Below are 14,422 nucleotides of genomic sequence, written 5' to 3'. Positions count from 1 at the left end.
ACTGTGTCACAGTGCCGCTACCTGAATGAACTCTGTCAATGTAAGAATCTAGCCATGAAAATGCATGACAAGATTGGTAGCTAGACTAGAGATAGAAGATTGAAGAAGATACCTCCTTTTTTAGATTAGGGGAAACTTGAGCATGTTTAATGTTAATAAGTGTCTTAGCCCATTCTGGCTGCTGTTAACAAAATACCATAATCTGGGAACAAAAATTTATTTCTCACAGTTCTGGAGGCTGGAAAGTAAAGGTGAAGGCACTGGTTGATTGGTGTCTGGTGAGCGCCCACCTCTGGTTCACAGGCAGTACATTCCCGCTGTGTCCTTACATGGCAGAAGGGGTGAGCGGTCTTCCTTGGGCCTTCTTTCTAAGCGCACTGGTCCTATTCATGTTGGCCCTGTTCTTATGACATAATCATTTTCAAAGGCCCTGCCTCCTCAAACCATCACCTTGGAGGTTAAGACCTTAACATATTAATTTTGGAGAGAGAGAGAGAGGGAGAGAGAAAGAAGCGAGAGCGAGCACAAACATTCTGACCATGGTAGCAGGGAAAAGCCAGAATATAGGAGAAGATTGAGATACAGTTAAAAAGTAACTGATGAAAAAATCTTGGAAGAAACAAAAAAATTCAAAACACAGGTTACCTAGAAGGGTGGCTTTCACTGAGATGACGAAGAGGTCAACTAAATGCAGATTCAGTTTGTACACTTAGGGACAGAAACTTGCAGGAATTTTTTCTGATGGTTGCCATTCTCTCTTTGAAAGACGTGAAGTCCCCTGCTAGATGTGTTATGTGCCTACATGTGGGTGTCACATCCAACTTAAGAAATGCAGTGAGGGTATACAGAAGGATTTTCAGGCAATGGTAGAAAATAACCAAAGTATACGTTAGAGTAAGGTTATGCTACTTTATAGAGAGATCTTCAAGATTCAGTGGCTTCAGTAAAGACACAAGTTTATTTCTCACTCATGTAGTCGTCCAAGGAGGATGTTCCGAGTCACTTAGGCATCCAAGTTCCTTTTGGTTTTTCTGCCTGTGGTGTTTTCCTCATTTGCATGGCTGCTGTAGGGTTGCGGGCAATTCCAGCTCTAGGGAAAGGGAAAAACCTTGGAGGAGCAAGTATATAAAATTTAGATGTTCAAGCTGAAGTGGCACAAAGCAGTTCTGCTCCTGTTCTGCTGGCAAGGGTCTGAGAAACATAATATCTGGCCACGGGCCCAGTTAAAACTCTGTTATGGGGGCCGGCACCATGGCTCACTTGGTTAATCCTCTGCCTGCGGTGCCGGCATCCCATATGGGTGCCAGGTTCTAGTCCCGATTGCTTCTCTTCCAGTCGAGCTCTCTGCTGTGGCCCGGGGAAGGCAGTGAAGGATGGCCCAAGTGCTTGGGCTCCTGCACTCACATGGGAGACCAGGAAGAAGCTCCTGGCTCCTGGCTTTGGGCTGGTGCAGTGCCAGCCACAGCGGCCATTTGGGGAGTGAACCAACGGAAGGAAGATCTTTCTCTCTGTCTCTCTCTCTCACTATCTATAACTCTACCTGTCAAATTAAAAAAAACAAAAACTTCTGTTATGTAAAAGAGTGAAGAACTGATTTTGGTGCAAAATTCCATTCCAGCATGGTTATATTCTTTTCTCTAGCAATATTTAATGGCTTAAGGATAGGGGAGAAAAAAAGGACAGTTAATGGATTTAGCAATTTCCCCATATAACTAAAGAACCAGAAATCTTAGGTTAATAGCAAGGGAATAGCAAGAGAATCTTAGGTTAATAGCAAAGGGAAGATCTGAAGTAATAATTCATCATCATATCTAGGTTGAATAAGAAAATAAATAATAGTAACAGCTACAGCTAACATTTACAGATCCCTGCTATGTGCCAGGTGTTATTTGTACATGTACTGGCTTGTTTAACTCTCATTTGAGGTAGGTATCATCATTCCATTTTATAGTTCAGGAAATAAAGGCACAGAGAAATTAAGTAACTTGCCCAAAGTGACACACAAATTAGCGGCACAGTCACCCTACAAACTGGCCAAAATTAAGCTGGTTCCAGAGCTCACTCTTGACCACAGAACTATACAGCCTCAAGGATGGCAGCTATTGTATACTGAGTATGTAGTCTACTCAGACAGTGTACTGATACTTAACATTTGTTATCCTCATTTAATCCTCACCAGAAGCTTGTAAGACAGATATTGCTTTTATTTTACATTTAAAGTGAATGAAGCTTAGTTATTTAATAACCGGGCCAAAGTAATGTAGCTTGTCTCCACCCCCATCCTAATGGGATTCGCTACTCCTGCTTCCCTGCCCGCCCTCGGGCAAAGTTTTAAAAGGGCCTGTTCCTGAACACATGCTCTCTTGGCTCCTCTCTCTTGGCTCCTCTCCTCCTCTCCTCTCATCTCTCTTCTCTCTCCTCTCTGTCTCTCTCTCTCTTACAGTCTCCTTCTCTCTTTTTCCCTCTTCGCCCCTTCCCTCCTGTCTACTGAGTTTTCCCCAATAAACCCTTTCCCTTAAAAAAAAAAAAAAAAAAAGTAATGTAGCTTGTAAGAGAGAAACCAGGGCCAAACTGAGATCTAACTTCAAAGCCTGCTTATATCTTTAAAATTTTTTTATTTGAAAGGTAGTGCGCACAAACATGCATGCAAGAGAGAGAGAGACAGAGACAGAGAGAAAGAGAGAGAGCGAGAGAAACAATCCTCCTTCCAACCACTGGTTTACTCTCCAAAAGCCCACAACAGCCAGGGCTAAGCCATATTGAAGCTAGCAGCCTGGAACTCAAATCAACTCTTCCACATGGCAGGCAGGGACTCATCTACTTGAGCCATCAGTGCTGTCTCCGAGGGTCTATATTAGCATGAAGTTAAAGTCAGGAGCAAGACTTGGGATTGGTCTTTTTTCTTCTAGTCATACCATCATTATTTGTTAAAGACTTTTAACATTGAATGACTTTATTGACTTGCTGAAAATCAAATAAAATATTTTTTGTATATTATATAGGTAAAGAAATTATATATCATATACTCTGTCCTACTGATATACTTGTGAATTGTCTTCTTGGTTCTACTGATATTCCATCCTTTAAATAATTCTTGAAACAAGTTTGTGCAAGTTCTCCAACTTCGTTCTTTTTTTAAAAAAAGTACTTTTTAAAAAATTTATTTGAAAGACCACACACACATACACACACACACATCATTCACCTCCTGGTTTACTCCCCAAATGCCTGCAACAGACAGGGCTGAGCCAAGCTGAAGTCCAGAGTCCAATACTCAGTCAGGATCTCCCACATGAATGGCAGGGACCTAAGTACTAGAACCATCATTTGCTACCTTCCATGTCAAACTTCTACTGTTTAGAATTATCTTTAATTTTGTATATTGATCCTGTGAGTTTGCTAATAAAATCACTTACTAGTTCTAGTAGGTAGTCTGAAAATCCCTTAGGATTTTCTACATTTATAATCATGCTATCTACAAATAGATTTACTTCTCCCTTTATGTTTGCCTTTTATTTTTCTCTTGCCATATTGTACTGTTTAGTACCTCCACTATAAAATAAAGAGAAGTGATGAAAACAGACAGCCTTGCCTTATTGCTGATCTCAGGGGGAGAAAGCATTAATTTTTAAAAAAACATTTGGTACAGTGGCTCACTTGGCTAATCTTCCGCCTGCGGTGCCGGCACCCCGGGTTCTCGTCCTGGTTGCTCCTCTTTCAGTCCAGCTCTCTGCTGTGGCCTGGGAAGGCAGTGGAGGATGGCCCGAGGGCTTGGGCCCTGCACCCGCACGGGAGACCAGGAGGAAGCATCTGGCTCCTGGCTTCAGATTGGCGCAGTGCGCTGGCCGTAGCAGCCATCTGGGGAGTAAACCAACAGAAGGAAGACCCTTCTCTCTCTCTCTCTCTCTCTCTAAACTCTGTCAAAAAAAAAATCATTGGTACAAAAGTAGCTCTGTTAGGAGTTGGCCAAGTAAATATTATGGGCTTTGTAATAGCTGTACAGTCTATCTGAACTGTGAGTACTCAATCCTGTTATGACAGTGTAAATCAGTCATAGACAATATGTAAACAAATTTTATTTTCAAATCAGGGACAGGCTAGATTTGGCCTGAGGGATTTAGTATGCTAATCTCTGGTCTATGTTCACAAGGGCTATCTCTTCTTTGCATGTAATACTCTTGTTATGTTTTCATATTATGATTACATTGGTCTTATAAAATAAGCTGTGAAATTTCCCCTCCTTTATTTTCTGAAAGAGTTTCTGTAAAACTTATATTTCTTCCTTAAATGTTTGCTAGCCTTTGCCAATAAAGCTACCTGGGCCTGAAATATCTTTTATGAAAATGTTGTAAATTCAAATACAATTTCTTTCACAATAAAAACTATTTAGATTTTTAAACTTATTTGATTTTAAAATTCATCTGTTAGCTTTGGTAAGTTGTGTTGTTCAAGGAATTATTTCATTTCATCCATGTAAGTCAAATTTAATAGCATAAAGGTCTTCTAAATATGCCATAGTCATATATGTAAATGTATAGAAGCTCTGTCACACTCCTTTTTCATTCTAAATATTGATAATTTGTAATATATATTTATATTAAATATAGCTATTATCTAAAATACCTATTTATTTAAACATTTGAATATTTAATTAATTAATTTTTTTGACAGGCAGAATGGACAGTGAGAGAGAGAGACAGACAGAAAGGTCTTCCTTTGCTGTTGGTTCACCCTCCCATGGCCGCCGCGGCCGGCACATTGCGCTGATCCGAAGGCAGGAGCCAGGTGCTTCTCCTGGTCTCCCATGCCGGTGCAGGGCCCAAGGACTTGGGCCATCCTCCACTGCATTCCTGGGCCATAGCAGAGAGCTGGCCTGGAAGAGGGGCAACAGGGATAGAATCCGGCGCCCCAACCGGGACTAGAACCCGGTGTGCCGGCGCCGCACAGAGGATTAGCCTATTGAGCCATGACGCTGGCCTGAATATTTAATTTATAATAATTTTTTCTCTTGATCAGCTTTACTAGTTTATTTTTTTATGTAAAAGTTTTATTTATTTGAAAGGCAGAATGACATGGGGAGAGGGAGAGATTTTTCATCTGCTGGTTAACTTCTCAAATGGCTACATTAGATAGGTCTGGGCCAGGCTAAAGCCAAAAACCAGGAACTCCTAAATACATGGTGGCAGGGTTCTAAGTACATGGGTTATCTTCTGCTGCCTTTCCAGGTACATTAGCAGGAAGCTGGATTGGAAGTGGAACAGCCAGGACTTGAACCAGCTCTCTGATATGGATGCTAGTGTTGCTAGCAGTGACTTAAACCCCTGTTACAACAATGCTAGTCCCTGCAAGTATTTTTAATACACCAACTTTTAGGTGTGTTTTCTTCTCTTTTTTGTTTTAAAGATTTATTTATGTATTTATTTGAAAGGCAGATATATATAGAGAGGGAGAGAGAGATGAGAGATGAGAGATGAGAGAGAAAGGATTCTCTTCTGTCTACTGGTTCACTCCCCAAATGGCTGCAATGGCCATGGCTGCACCAGACCAAAGCCAGGTGCCAGGAGCTTCCTCTGTGTCTCCCATGTGGGTGCAGGGGCCCAAGGACTTTTGCCATCTTTCACTGCTTTCTCAGGAATTAGCAGGGAGCTGGAACCAAAGTGGGGCAGCCAGGACTCATCTGGTGCCCATGTGGAATGTTAGTATTACAGGTGGCAGCTTAACCTGCTGGGCCACAGCACCGGTTTCATGGTCATTGATTTTTTTAAATGGGCCAACACTGTGGCAGAGTGGGCAGAGCCGCTGCCTTTAGCACTGGCAACCCTTATGGGCGCCGGTTCAAGTCCTGGCTGCTCTACTTCCAATCCAGTTCCCTGCCAATGTGCTTGGGAGAGCAGTGGAGGATGGCACAAGTACTTGGGCCCCTGCATCACATGGGAAACCCAGAAGAACCTCTTGGCTCCTGGCTTTGTACCAGCCCAGTTCTGGCCATTGTGGCCATTTTGGGAGTGAACCAGTGGATGGAAGAGCTCACTCTCTGTAACTGCCTTTCAAATAAGTAAAAAAAAACTTTAAAAAATAAAAAAAGGAAAGCATTGCTTAAAAAAATAAAAACAACTTTTAATTATTTTCAAATTTATCTTAGAGGGAGGCAGAGGTACATGGAGAGAGATGGAGTGTGATAACTTCTTTTCACTGAAGCCTGTGATGTCAGGAATTGGACCAGGAGCTGGGAACTCAATCTAGGTCTTCCACATGGCTGGCAGGATCTCAATCACTTGAGCCATCATTGCTGCCTCCCAGGGTCTGCACTGGGAGAAGCTGGAGTTAGGAGCTGGGAACTGAACTTAGGTGCTATGATATGGGACACAGGCATCTTAACTGCTAGGCTTACTGCTGGCTTGAGATCACTGATTTTAAACCTTTCCTCTTTACTAATATAAGCATTTAAAACCATAAATTTCTCTTTAGCTGTACGTCACAAATTTAACTTGTGTTTTTATATCAAAAAATTAAAAGTAATTTAAAATTCTCTTTATATATAGTCTTTGACTCAGGGTTATATAGTGGGGTGATTTAATATTTGAAGATTTTCTAGGTATGTTGTTATTAATACATACTTTAATTATATTGCAATCAGAGAATCTTTAACAAGATGTTAGTTTAAGTCTTCTGAAATTTACTGTAATGTAAATTGTAGCCCACTACAGGTCCCTAAACATTCCTTGTGTACTTGAAAAGAATGTATATTCTGTAGTTGTTAGGTATAGTAATCCTTCAGTGTCAGGTAAGTCAAGTTAGCCAGATGACTTGGTGGTGATCAGATCTTCAATATCCTTACTGATTTTTTTTCTCTTTCATGTTTTATTACCATAAAATGGAGGTTAAACTCTTCTTCTACTCTGATTGTGGTCTTTTCTATTTCTCCCTTTAGTCCTGAAAGTTTTTAGTTGATGTGTTCTGACATCAAATGTATATACACTTCTAGGAGTATGTCTTCCTTTGGAACAGATTCATTTAAAATCATTATGAAACACCCTTCCTCATGTCCAATGCATTTTGTGAAGTCTACTTTGTCATATATTAATATGCCCCTGCAGCTTTCTTATGCTTATTGTTTGCCTGGTATATCTTTTTCCATATTTCAATCTATTGGTGTCTTCATATTTAAATGTCTTACTGTTTCCAAGTGGAAATCAGAATTATTTTAGATCAATGTCCCCAACATGAGGCTTTTTTCTCTTAAGATTTTTTTTTTTTTTTTTTTTTTTACAGGCAGAGTGGATAGTGAGAGAGAGACAAAGAGAAAGGTCTTCCTTTTTGCCGTTGGTTCACCCTCCAATGGCCGCTGCAGCCGGCGCATTTTGCTGATCCGAAGCCAGGAGCCAGGTGCTTCTCCTGATCTCCCATGCGGGTGCAGGGCCCAAGGACTTGGGCCATCCTCCACTGCCTTCCTGAGCCATGGCAGAGAGCTGGCCTGGAAGAGGGGCAACCGGGACAGAATCCGGCGCCCCGACCGGGACTAGAACCCGGTGTGCCAGCACTGTAAGGCGGAGGATTAGCCTGTTAAGCCACGGCGCCAGCCTCTCTTAAGATTTTTCATCTTTGGTTTTCAGGATTTTCTCTACTATATGCCTAAGTAGGATTTCCTTTGTATTTATCCTGCTTGGAGTTCACTGAGCTTAGAAAAATCTATAAATTCAGGGGAGGGTTGTGGGTGGGAGGGAAGTTATGGGAGGGGGGAAACCATTGTAACCCATAAGCTGTACTTTGGAAATTTATATTAATTAAATAAAAGTTTAATAAATGAAAAAAAAAAGTAACAGATTCAGGCAAGCAAAAAAAAAAAAGAAAGAAAAAAGAAAAATCTATAAATTCTAATTTTTTCCCCAAATTTGAGGCATTTCAGCCATAACACTAAAATTTTTCTTCCTCCCCATTTTTTCTCTCTTCTTCTCTTACTACAGTTCCATGGATTCTGCATGTTCTTTTCATACCTACTGAATCATTTTTCTCTCTGTTCTTCAGATTGGATATTCTCTACTTATCTGTCTTCTAATCATCCGTCTTCTCTGGCATTTCCAAACTGCTATCAAGCCCATACCAGGAATTTGAAATTTCAAGTATTTAAACTTTTGGCTCTAGAATTTCCTTTTTTTTTTTTTTTAAATTTTATTTTTGACAGGCAGAGTGGACAGTGAGAGAGAGACAGAGAGAAAGGTCTTCCTTTTTGCCGTTGGTTCACCCTCCAATGGCCGCTGCGGTAGCGCGCTGCGGCCAGCGCACCGCGCTGATCCGATGGCAGGAGCCAGGTGCTTCTCCTGGTCTCCCATGGGGTGCAGGGCCCAAGGACTTGGGCCATCCTCCACTACACTCCCCGGCCATAGCAGAAAGCTGGACAGGAAGAGGGGCAACCGGGACAGAATCCAGTGCCCCGACCAGGACTAGAACCCGGTGTGCCGGCGCCGCAAGGCGGAGGATTAGCCTGTTGAGCCGCAGCGCCGGCCTCCATTTTTTTTAAATAACAGTTTTTATTTGCCTGCTAAGATTCTTCCCTATCTGTTTACTCATGATGTTCATCTTCTCCTTTAAACCCTTGAAGATACTTGCAGTTGTTACATATTTTAATAGTCCTTGTTGGCTAATTCTAACATCTAGGGGTCATCTTGGGGCTAGTTTCTATTGGCTATCTTTTCTTTAGGTTATGAGTCATATTCTTCTATTTTTTCATCTGTCTAGTGTATGTTGGATATTATTACTAAAATATAATAGCAATTCTGGATTATGATATCTTCCTTTAAAAATGATTGAATCAAATTATAGACAGATAATTTTCTCAGGCTTGGTTATATTTTTTGGTTTTGACTTAGTTCTATGGTGTAGCCATTATAGCTTGGTCTTATTTCTAAAATTTGGCTTTAATGGATTTCAATTGCATATAGAGATGCTCAGCAAGTATCCTGTTCCATGGCTGGGCCAAAACACCAACATATCCCAGCACTGTGCAACTGTTGGCATCTTATTTTTTAGACCCATAGTAGTATTATTAAGTCTTGCAAATTTCACCCACCATATGTAAGTTCTGCTCTTCGCAAAGGATGTGAGAGAAACCTTAGTCTTCCATGGTTATACTCTCTGCAAAGCTTCTTCATTTTTGGTTTCTGTCCACAAATTAAAGCCACCAGAGTAGCCTCCTCAGTTCAGCATGATCACCATTCAACTTTGGGGTTACTTTTGGTATTACAACTATAAATGGGGAGTATAACCCTAATCTGAGCATCTAGGCAAATAGTGTGGCCATCCATGAATATTTAACTTCTATTGGAGATTAACAGTCTTGTGCTTCCTGTAGTTAAATATTCAGAAAGAGCCACCTTGCATATTTTATCCAGTTTTATAATTGTATAGGATAAAGGGAATACTAATACCATTTATTCCATCATGGCTGGATGTCTAAGTTTACTTCCTCAAAGCCCATATTCTTTTTTTTTTAAAGATTTTTAAAAAGCTTTATTTATTTATTTATATTTATTTCAAAAGTAGAGAAACAGAGATCTCTCATCTGGTGATTCACTCCTCAAATATCCATAACACCCAGGGCTAGGCCAGAGCCAAGCAAGGAGCCATGAGCCATGAATTCAATTCAGGTCTTCTACATGGGTGGCAGGAACTCAACTACTTGCTGCCTTCCCATAGTGCATATTAGCAGGAAGCAGTAATTAGGAACAGAGCCAGGGTTTGAACCCAGGTACTCTGATATGGGGTACATGTCCCAAACAGCCCCCTAACAGCTGCACCAAACACCCGACCCCCAAAGTTCATTCTTAACCACTTTGGCAAATCACCTCTTTACAAGAATATTGGCAGAAAATGGTAAAGGTAAAAACTTTTCAATAATGTGGAAAAACATCACCCGAGATCAGAGAGTATGAGAACTGAAAGGACACCAGGTTGATGTAGAGACAGAGATGCTAGAACAAAAGATTTCAGATCAAACACACCCTGGTATGGCCACAGGTATGCAGAGCTGAACCAGAATAGTTTCTCCACATTTAGCAGAAAGAATGATTTGCTAGCAATCAGATTCTGATGACTTTGATGTTTTTTAATGTTTATTTTCATCTACTTGAAGGGCAGAATGAGGGAGATGGTGAGAGCAAGTGCAAGACAAAGAGTGAGAGCTCCCATGCGCTGGTTCTCTCCCCAGGTACCTGAAATTTGGGCTGGGCTAAAGCCAGGAACAATATTCAGGTCTTCCATGGGGCCGGCGCTGTGGCTCAGTGAGTTAACGCCCTAGCCTGAAGCGCCGGCTTCTCATATGGGCACCGGTTCTAGTCCTGGCTGCTCCTCTTCCAATCCAGCTCTCTGCTATGAAAGCAGTAGAGGATGGCCCAAGTCCTTGGGCTCCTGTACCACGTGGGGGACCCGGAAGAAGCTCCTGGCTCCTGGCTTTGGATCGGCGCAGCTCCAGCCGTTGCAGCCATCTGGGGAGTGAACCAATGGATGGAAGACCTCCCTCTCTGTCTCTACCTCTGTCACTCTGCCTGTCAAATAAATAAAATAAAAAAAGAAATCAATTACTTGAGCCATCATCACTGACTCCCCAGGTCTGCAACAGCAGGAAGGAGTCAGAAGACAGAGCTGGGAATCAAACCCAGATACCCTGATGGCAGGACACAGGTGTGTCTTAACCATTAGGCTAAATGCTCACCCCAAGATTTAGAAGGCTTAAATATGCTTTACTAATTGTGTGGTACTATTTTTATTCTACCATAAAGCCAATCATGTATAAATGGAGTAACTAATTCAAAGTTCATTTCTTGATACAACAAATCATAACTTTTATCATTATAATAAATAATTCTACCTGTAAAACAAAAATAAGGTATCTACTTCATAGGGTTGTTATGAAGATTAAATGAGCTAATATTACATGCCTAGAATAGTTTCTGAAAATACAGTCAATAAAAGTCAGTCATTACAATTATGAGCCTGTCACATGGCTTTTAAATTTCTATTATTAACTTGTAAAATAAGTATTACTAGAAAATCAGTGAAAAATATGGTAGTCTGGAAATTTGAGTTATTCAATGTACTTAGGCATTTTTAGCAATGAGTTTTACATAACAAACTCAAATAAAATGGTAAGTTTAAACCAAAAATAATAAAACTAATTTTCACTCTTAATATAACTATTTTTAGAAAAAAGGATTTTCTTTAAAAATATTAAAATATAAAATTTATTCAAAAGCAATAAAATAACTGTTTCTATGAAGTATGAGCTACAAAAATAATAAATGCAGCATACTACCAAAATTCCATTTTCCATCACATCAACATCTTCTTTTAATTATAAATTTTCTCCCTATAATAATGTAAATAATAGATTAGTAACGGAAATATTTTTCTATTGACAGCATTAAAATCCACTGTAATAATCAGGAGCATAATTTAAAGCAAGCATGCAAAATTCTTAGTAAACTGAAAAATGAATCATAACAAGTTAATAGTGGACCACACAGATATAAAAAGTAATTTTGGTTTGGTGGGATAAGGGGTAGGAGTACAAAGTTAAACTAGAGAATTTAAAACTCAAACCAGGGGACATAAAACTAAGATATTTAGGAGCCAGCATGTGACATAGCAGGTTAAACCATAACACCAGTATCCTGTGTTAGAGTGCTGGTTTGAGACCTGGCTCCTCCTTTTTTGATCTAACCCCCTGCTAATGCTCCTGGAAGACAGCAGACAACAGCCCAAATATTTGGGTCCCTGTCACCCATGTGGGAGACCAGGATAGAGTGCCTGGCTCCTGGCTTTGGCCTGGTCAAGCCCTGACTGTTGCAGCCATTTGGGGGAGTGAACTAGTAGATGGAACATCTCTCTCTCCCTCTGTAACTCTGCCTTTCAAATAAATAAGTAAATCTTTTTTTAAAAAAAAAGATAATTACAAAAAACATAAAAAGTCAAAATGAAAGACAAAAACATCTCTCTGTTTGGCCAGGGAGTTAAGATACCCTGCTTGTGTCTCACACTGGAGCACCTGGGTCCAATATCCAGCTCTGGCTGCTGACTCCACCTTCCTGTTAGGGCAGACCATGGAAAGCAACAATGGAAAGCAACAATGATGGCTCAGGTAATTGGGTTCTTGCCAACCCATGGGAGACTTGGATTGTGTTTCCAGTTCTAGCTTCAGCTTAGCCCAGTCCAGAGCATCTCGGGCACTGTGGGAAGTGGACGAGTAGATGGAAGCTGTTCTTTCTCTCAAAGAAAAAGACAAAGCAAACAAAAGACTATCTGGCTGATAATTCTACTAGATTTCCTTAGTGTATTTATACTTTCTACTCTTCAAGATAACTATGTCATATACCTTGCTCTTTTTAAAATTCCGGCACACCGGGTTCTAGTCCCGGTCGGGGCACCGATCCTGTCCCGGTTGCCCCTCTTCCAGGCCAGCTCTCTGCTGTGGCTAGGGAGTGCAGTGGAGGATGGCCCAAGTCCTTGGGTCCTGCACCCCATGAGAGACCAGGAGAAGCACCTGGCTCCTGCCATCGGAACAGCACGGTGCGCTGGCCGCAGCGCGCTACCGCGGCGGCCATTGGAGGGTGAACCAACGGCAAAAGGAAGACCTTTCTCTCTGTCTCTCTCTCTCACTGTCCACTCTGCCTGTCAAAAAAAAAAAAAAATTCCTAATATATTTATTTGAGAGGCAGAGAGGAGAGACAAAGTGACCTCTCATCTGCTGATTCAGTCCCTAAATGCCCACATCCCAGGGGCTGGGCCAGAGCTAGAAATATAATCCAGATCTCCCAGGTGGATGGCAGAAACCCAATTACTTCAGCCATCACCACTGTCTCCCAGGGTCTGCTGGAGTCAGAAGCTGGAATAGGCAATCAAATACAGGTACTTCGATATGGGGCACGGGTGTCTTAACCACCAGGTTAAATGCCTACTCTCACATTCTTTGCTCTTAAATCTCCAATATCTTATTCTAACTTAGTTAATATTTCTGGTTCTTATTTCACTAAGAAAATAAAGGCAATCAATCAATAAAGTCTTCTCCCACCACTTAACTTTCTACTCTATATATTTCTGTACCCACATATTCTGCTATCCTTCCTCCCAAAAGTGGATGAACTGCTGTTTTTTTTGAAATTTTTATTTTTTAATTTTCATTTTATTTGAATAGAAAAGAGAGAGGGAAAGGGAGAGGCAGAGGCAGAGGGAGGGAGGGGAAGAGAGACTGATCTTCCATCTGCAGGGATCCCCATCTGTGGGCATTCTAAATGCCCACAACAGCTGGGGCTGGGTCAAGCTGAAGCCAGGAGCCTGGAATCAATCTGAGTCTTCTACATGGGTAGCAAGGACCCAAGTACTTGAGCCATCATTTGCTGTCCCCAGGCTGAAATCAGAAGTGGAGACAGAACTCAAACTCAGACACTCTGATATGGAAGGCAGGTGTCTCAAGAGACATCTGTTTTGTTTTGTTTTGAAGATTTATTTATTTGAAAGGCAGAGTTACAGAGAAAGAGGGAAAGAGAAAAGAGAGACATAAAGTCTTCCATCTGCTGGTTTACTCCCCAAATGTTTGCAATGGGCAGGACTAGGCCAGGCCAAAGCCCAGAGGTAGGAGCTCTTCCAGGTCTCCCATGTGGTTGTGGGGCCCAAACACTTGGGTTGTCCTGAGCGGCTTTCACCAGCCATCAGCAGGGAGCTAGCTCGGAAGTGGAGCAGACAAGAGTCTGCCAGCACATGCAGGCCATGGCTTAACCCACTATGCCACAACACTGGCCCTCCCCAAGTGGCATCTCCTCCACCAAAATGTAACCTCCAGGTAGGTCACTTTTATTTCTATACTTCTATGCCTAGTGTATAGTAGACATTCAATAAATATTTCTTGAATGAAACAAATGACTGAAGAAGTGATAGAGAGTAAATACAATTATAATTTTAAGCACTAGTTTTTAAAATGAAGATTTATTTATTTATTTATTTGAAAGTCAAAGATACAGAGAGATAGGGAGAGACAGAGAGATCTTCCAACTACTGGTTCACTCCTCAAATGGCCACACTGGCTGGGGCTGGGCCAGGCCAAAGCCAGGAGTCTGGAGCACCATCTGGATCTCCCATGTTCTGGCACACATATTGGATGCTGCTGTTGCAGATGGCGGCTTAACGCACTAGATTTTATCAGGCTTTCTCAGCCAAGATTTCACTGAGATGGCGTTACAATTTGAATGATTTCCCTATAATTTGTCTCAGCCTTGTAGACATTCTGAAAGCAAGTACAGAAGCAAGCATAGCAGCTCCACATGGAACCTGGTTTGAATCCTGGCTGCTCTACTTCCAATCTAGCTCCCTGCTAATGTACCTGGGAAAGCAATGGAAGATAGCTCAAGTGCTTGGGCTCCTGTCACCCATGGGG

General features: G+C 41.4%; 1 protein-coding gene across 14 annotated transcripts in view; it reads right to left on the bottom strand.

The window, feature by feature from the left end:
• Nucleotides 1–14,422, bottom strand: part of CCDC18 (coiled-coil domain containing 18) — a 174,360-nt gene that overhangs the window by 44,679 nt on the left and 115,259 nt on the right. For 5 of the 14 annotated variants that reach the window (XM_062191757.1, XM_062191753.1, XM_062191758.1 and 2 more), the window contains exon 29: nt 816–1,090. In XM_062191757.1, the coding sequence (XP_062047741.1) occupies nt 1,004–1,090 (87 nt within the window). In that variant the 3' untranslated portion in view covers nt 816–1,003. Of the gene's footprint in view, nt 1–813; nt 1,109–9,878; nt 10,542–11,305; nt 11,363–14,422 lie in introns of those variants that run through there. The other 9 variants (XM_062191761.1, XM_062191763.1, XM_062191762.1 and 6 more) reach the window with 9 other exon arrangements.

This window comes from Lepus europaeus, chromosome 5, assembly GCF_033115175.1.
Source record: "Lepus europaeus isolate LE1 chromosome 5, mLepTim1.pri, whole genome shotgun sequence".
In the NCBI taxonomy this organism is placed as follows: Eukaryota; Metazoa; Chordata; class Mammalia; order Lagomorpha; family Leporidae; genus Lepus; species Lepus europaeus.
Note: the sequence above shows the minus strand (reverse complement) of the source record. Positions and strands in the feature narration are given on the sequence as shown.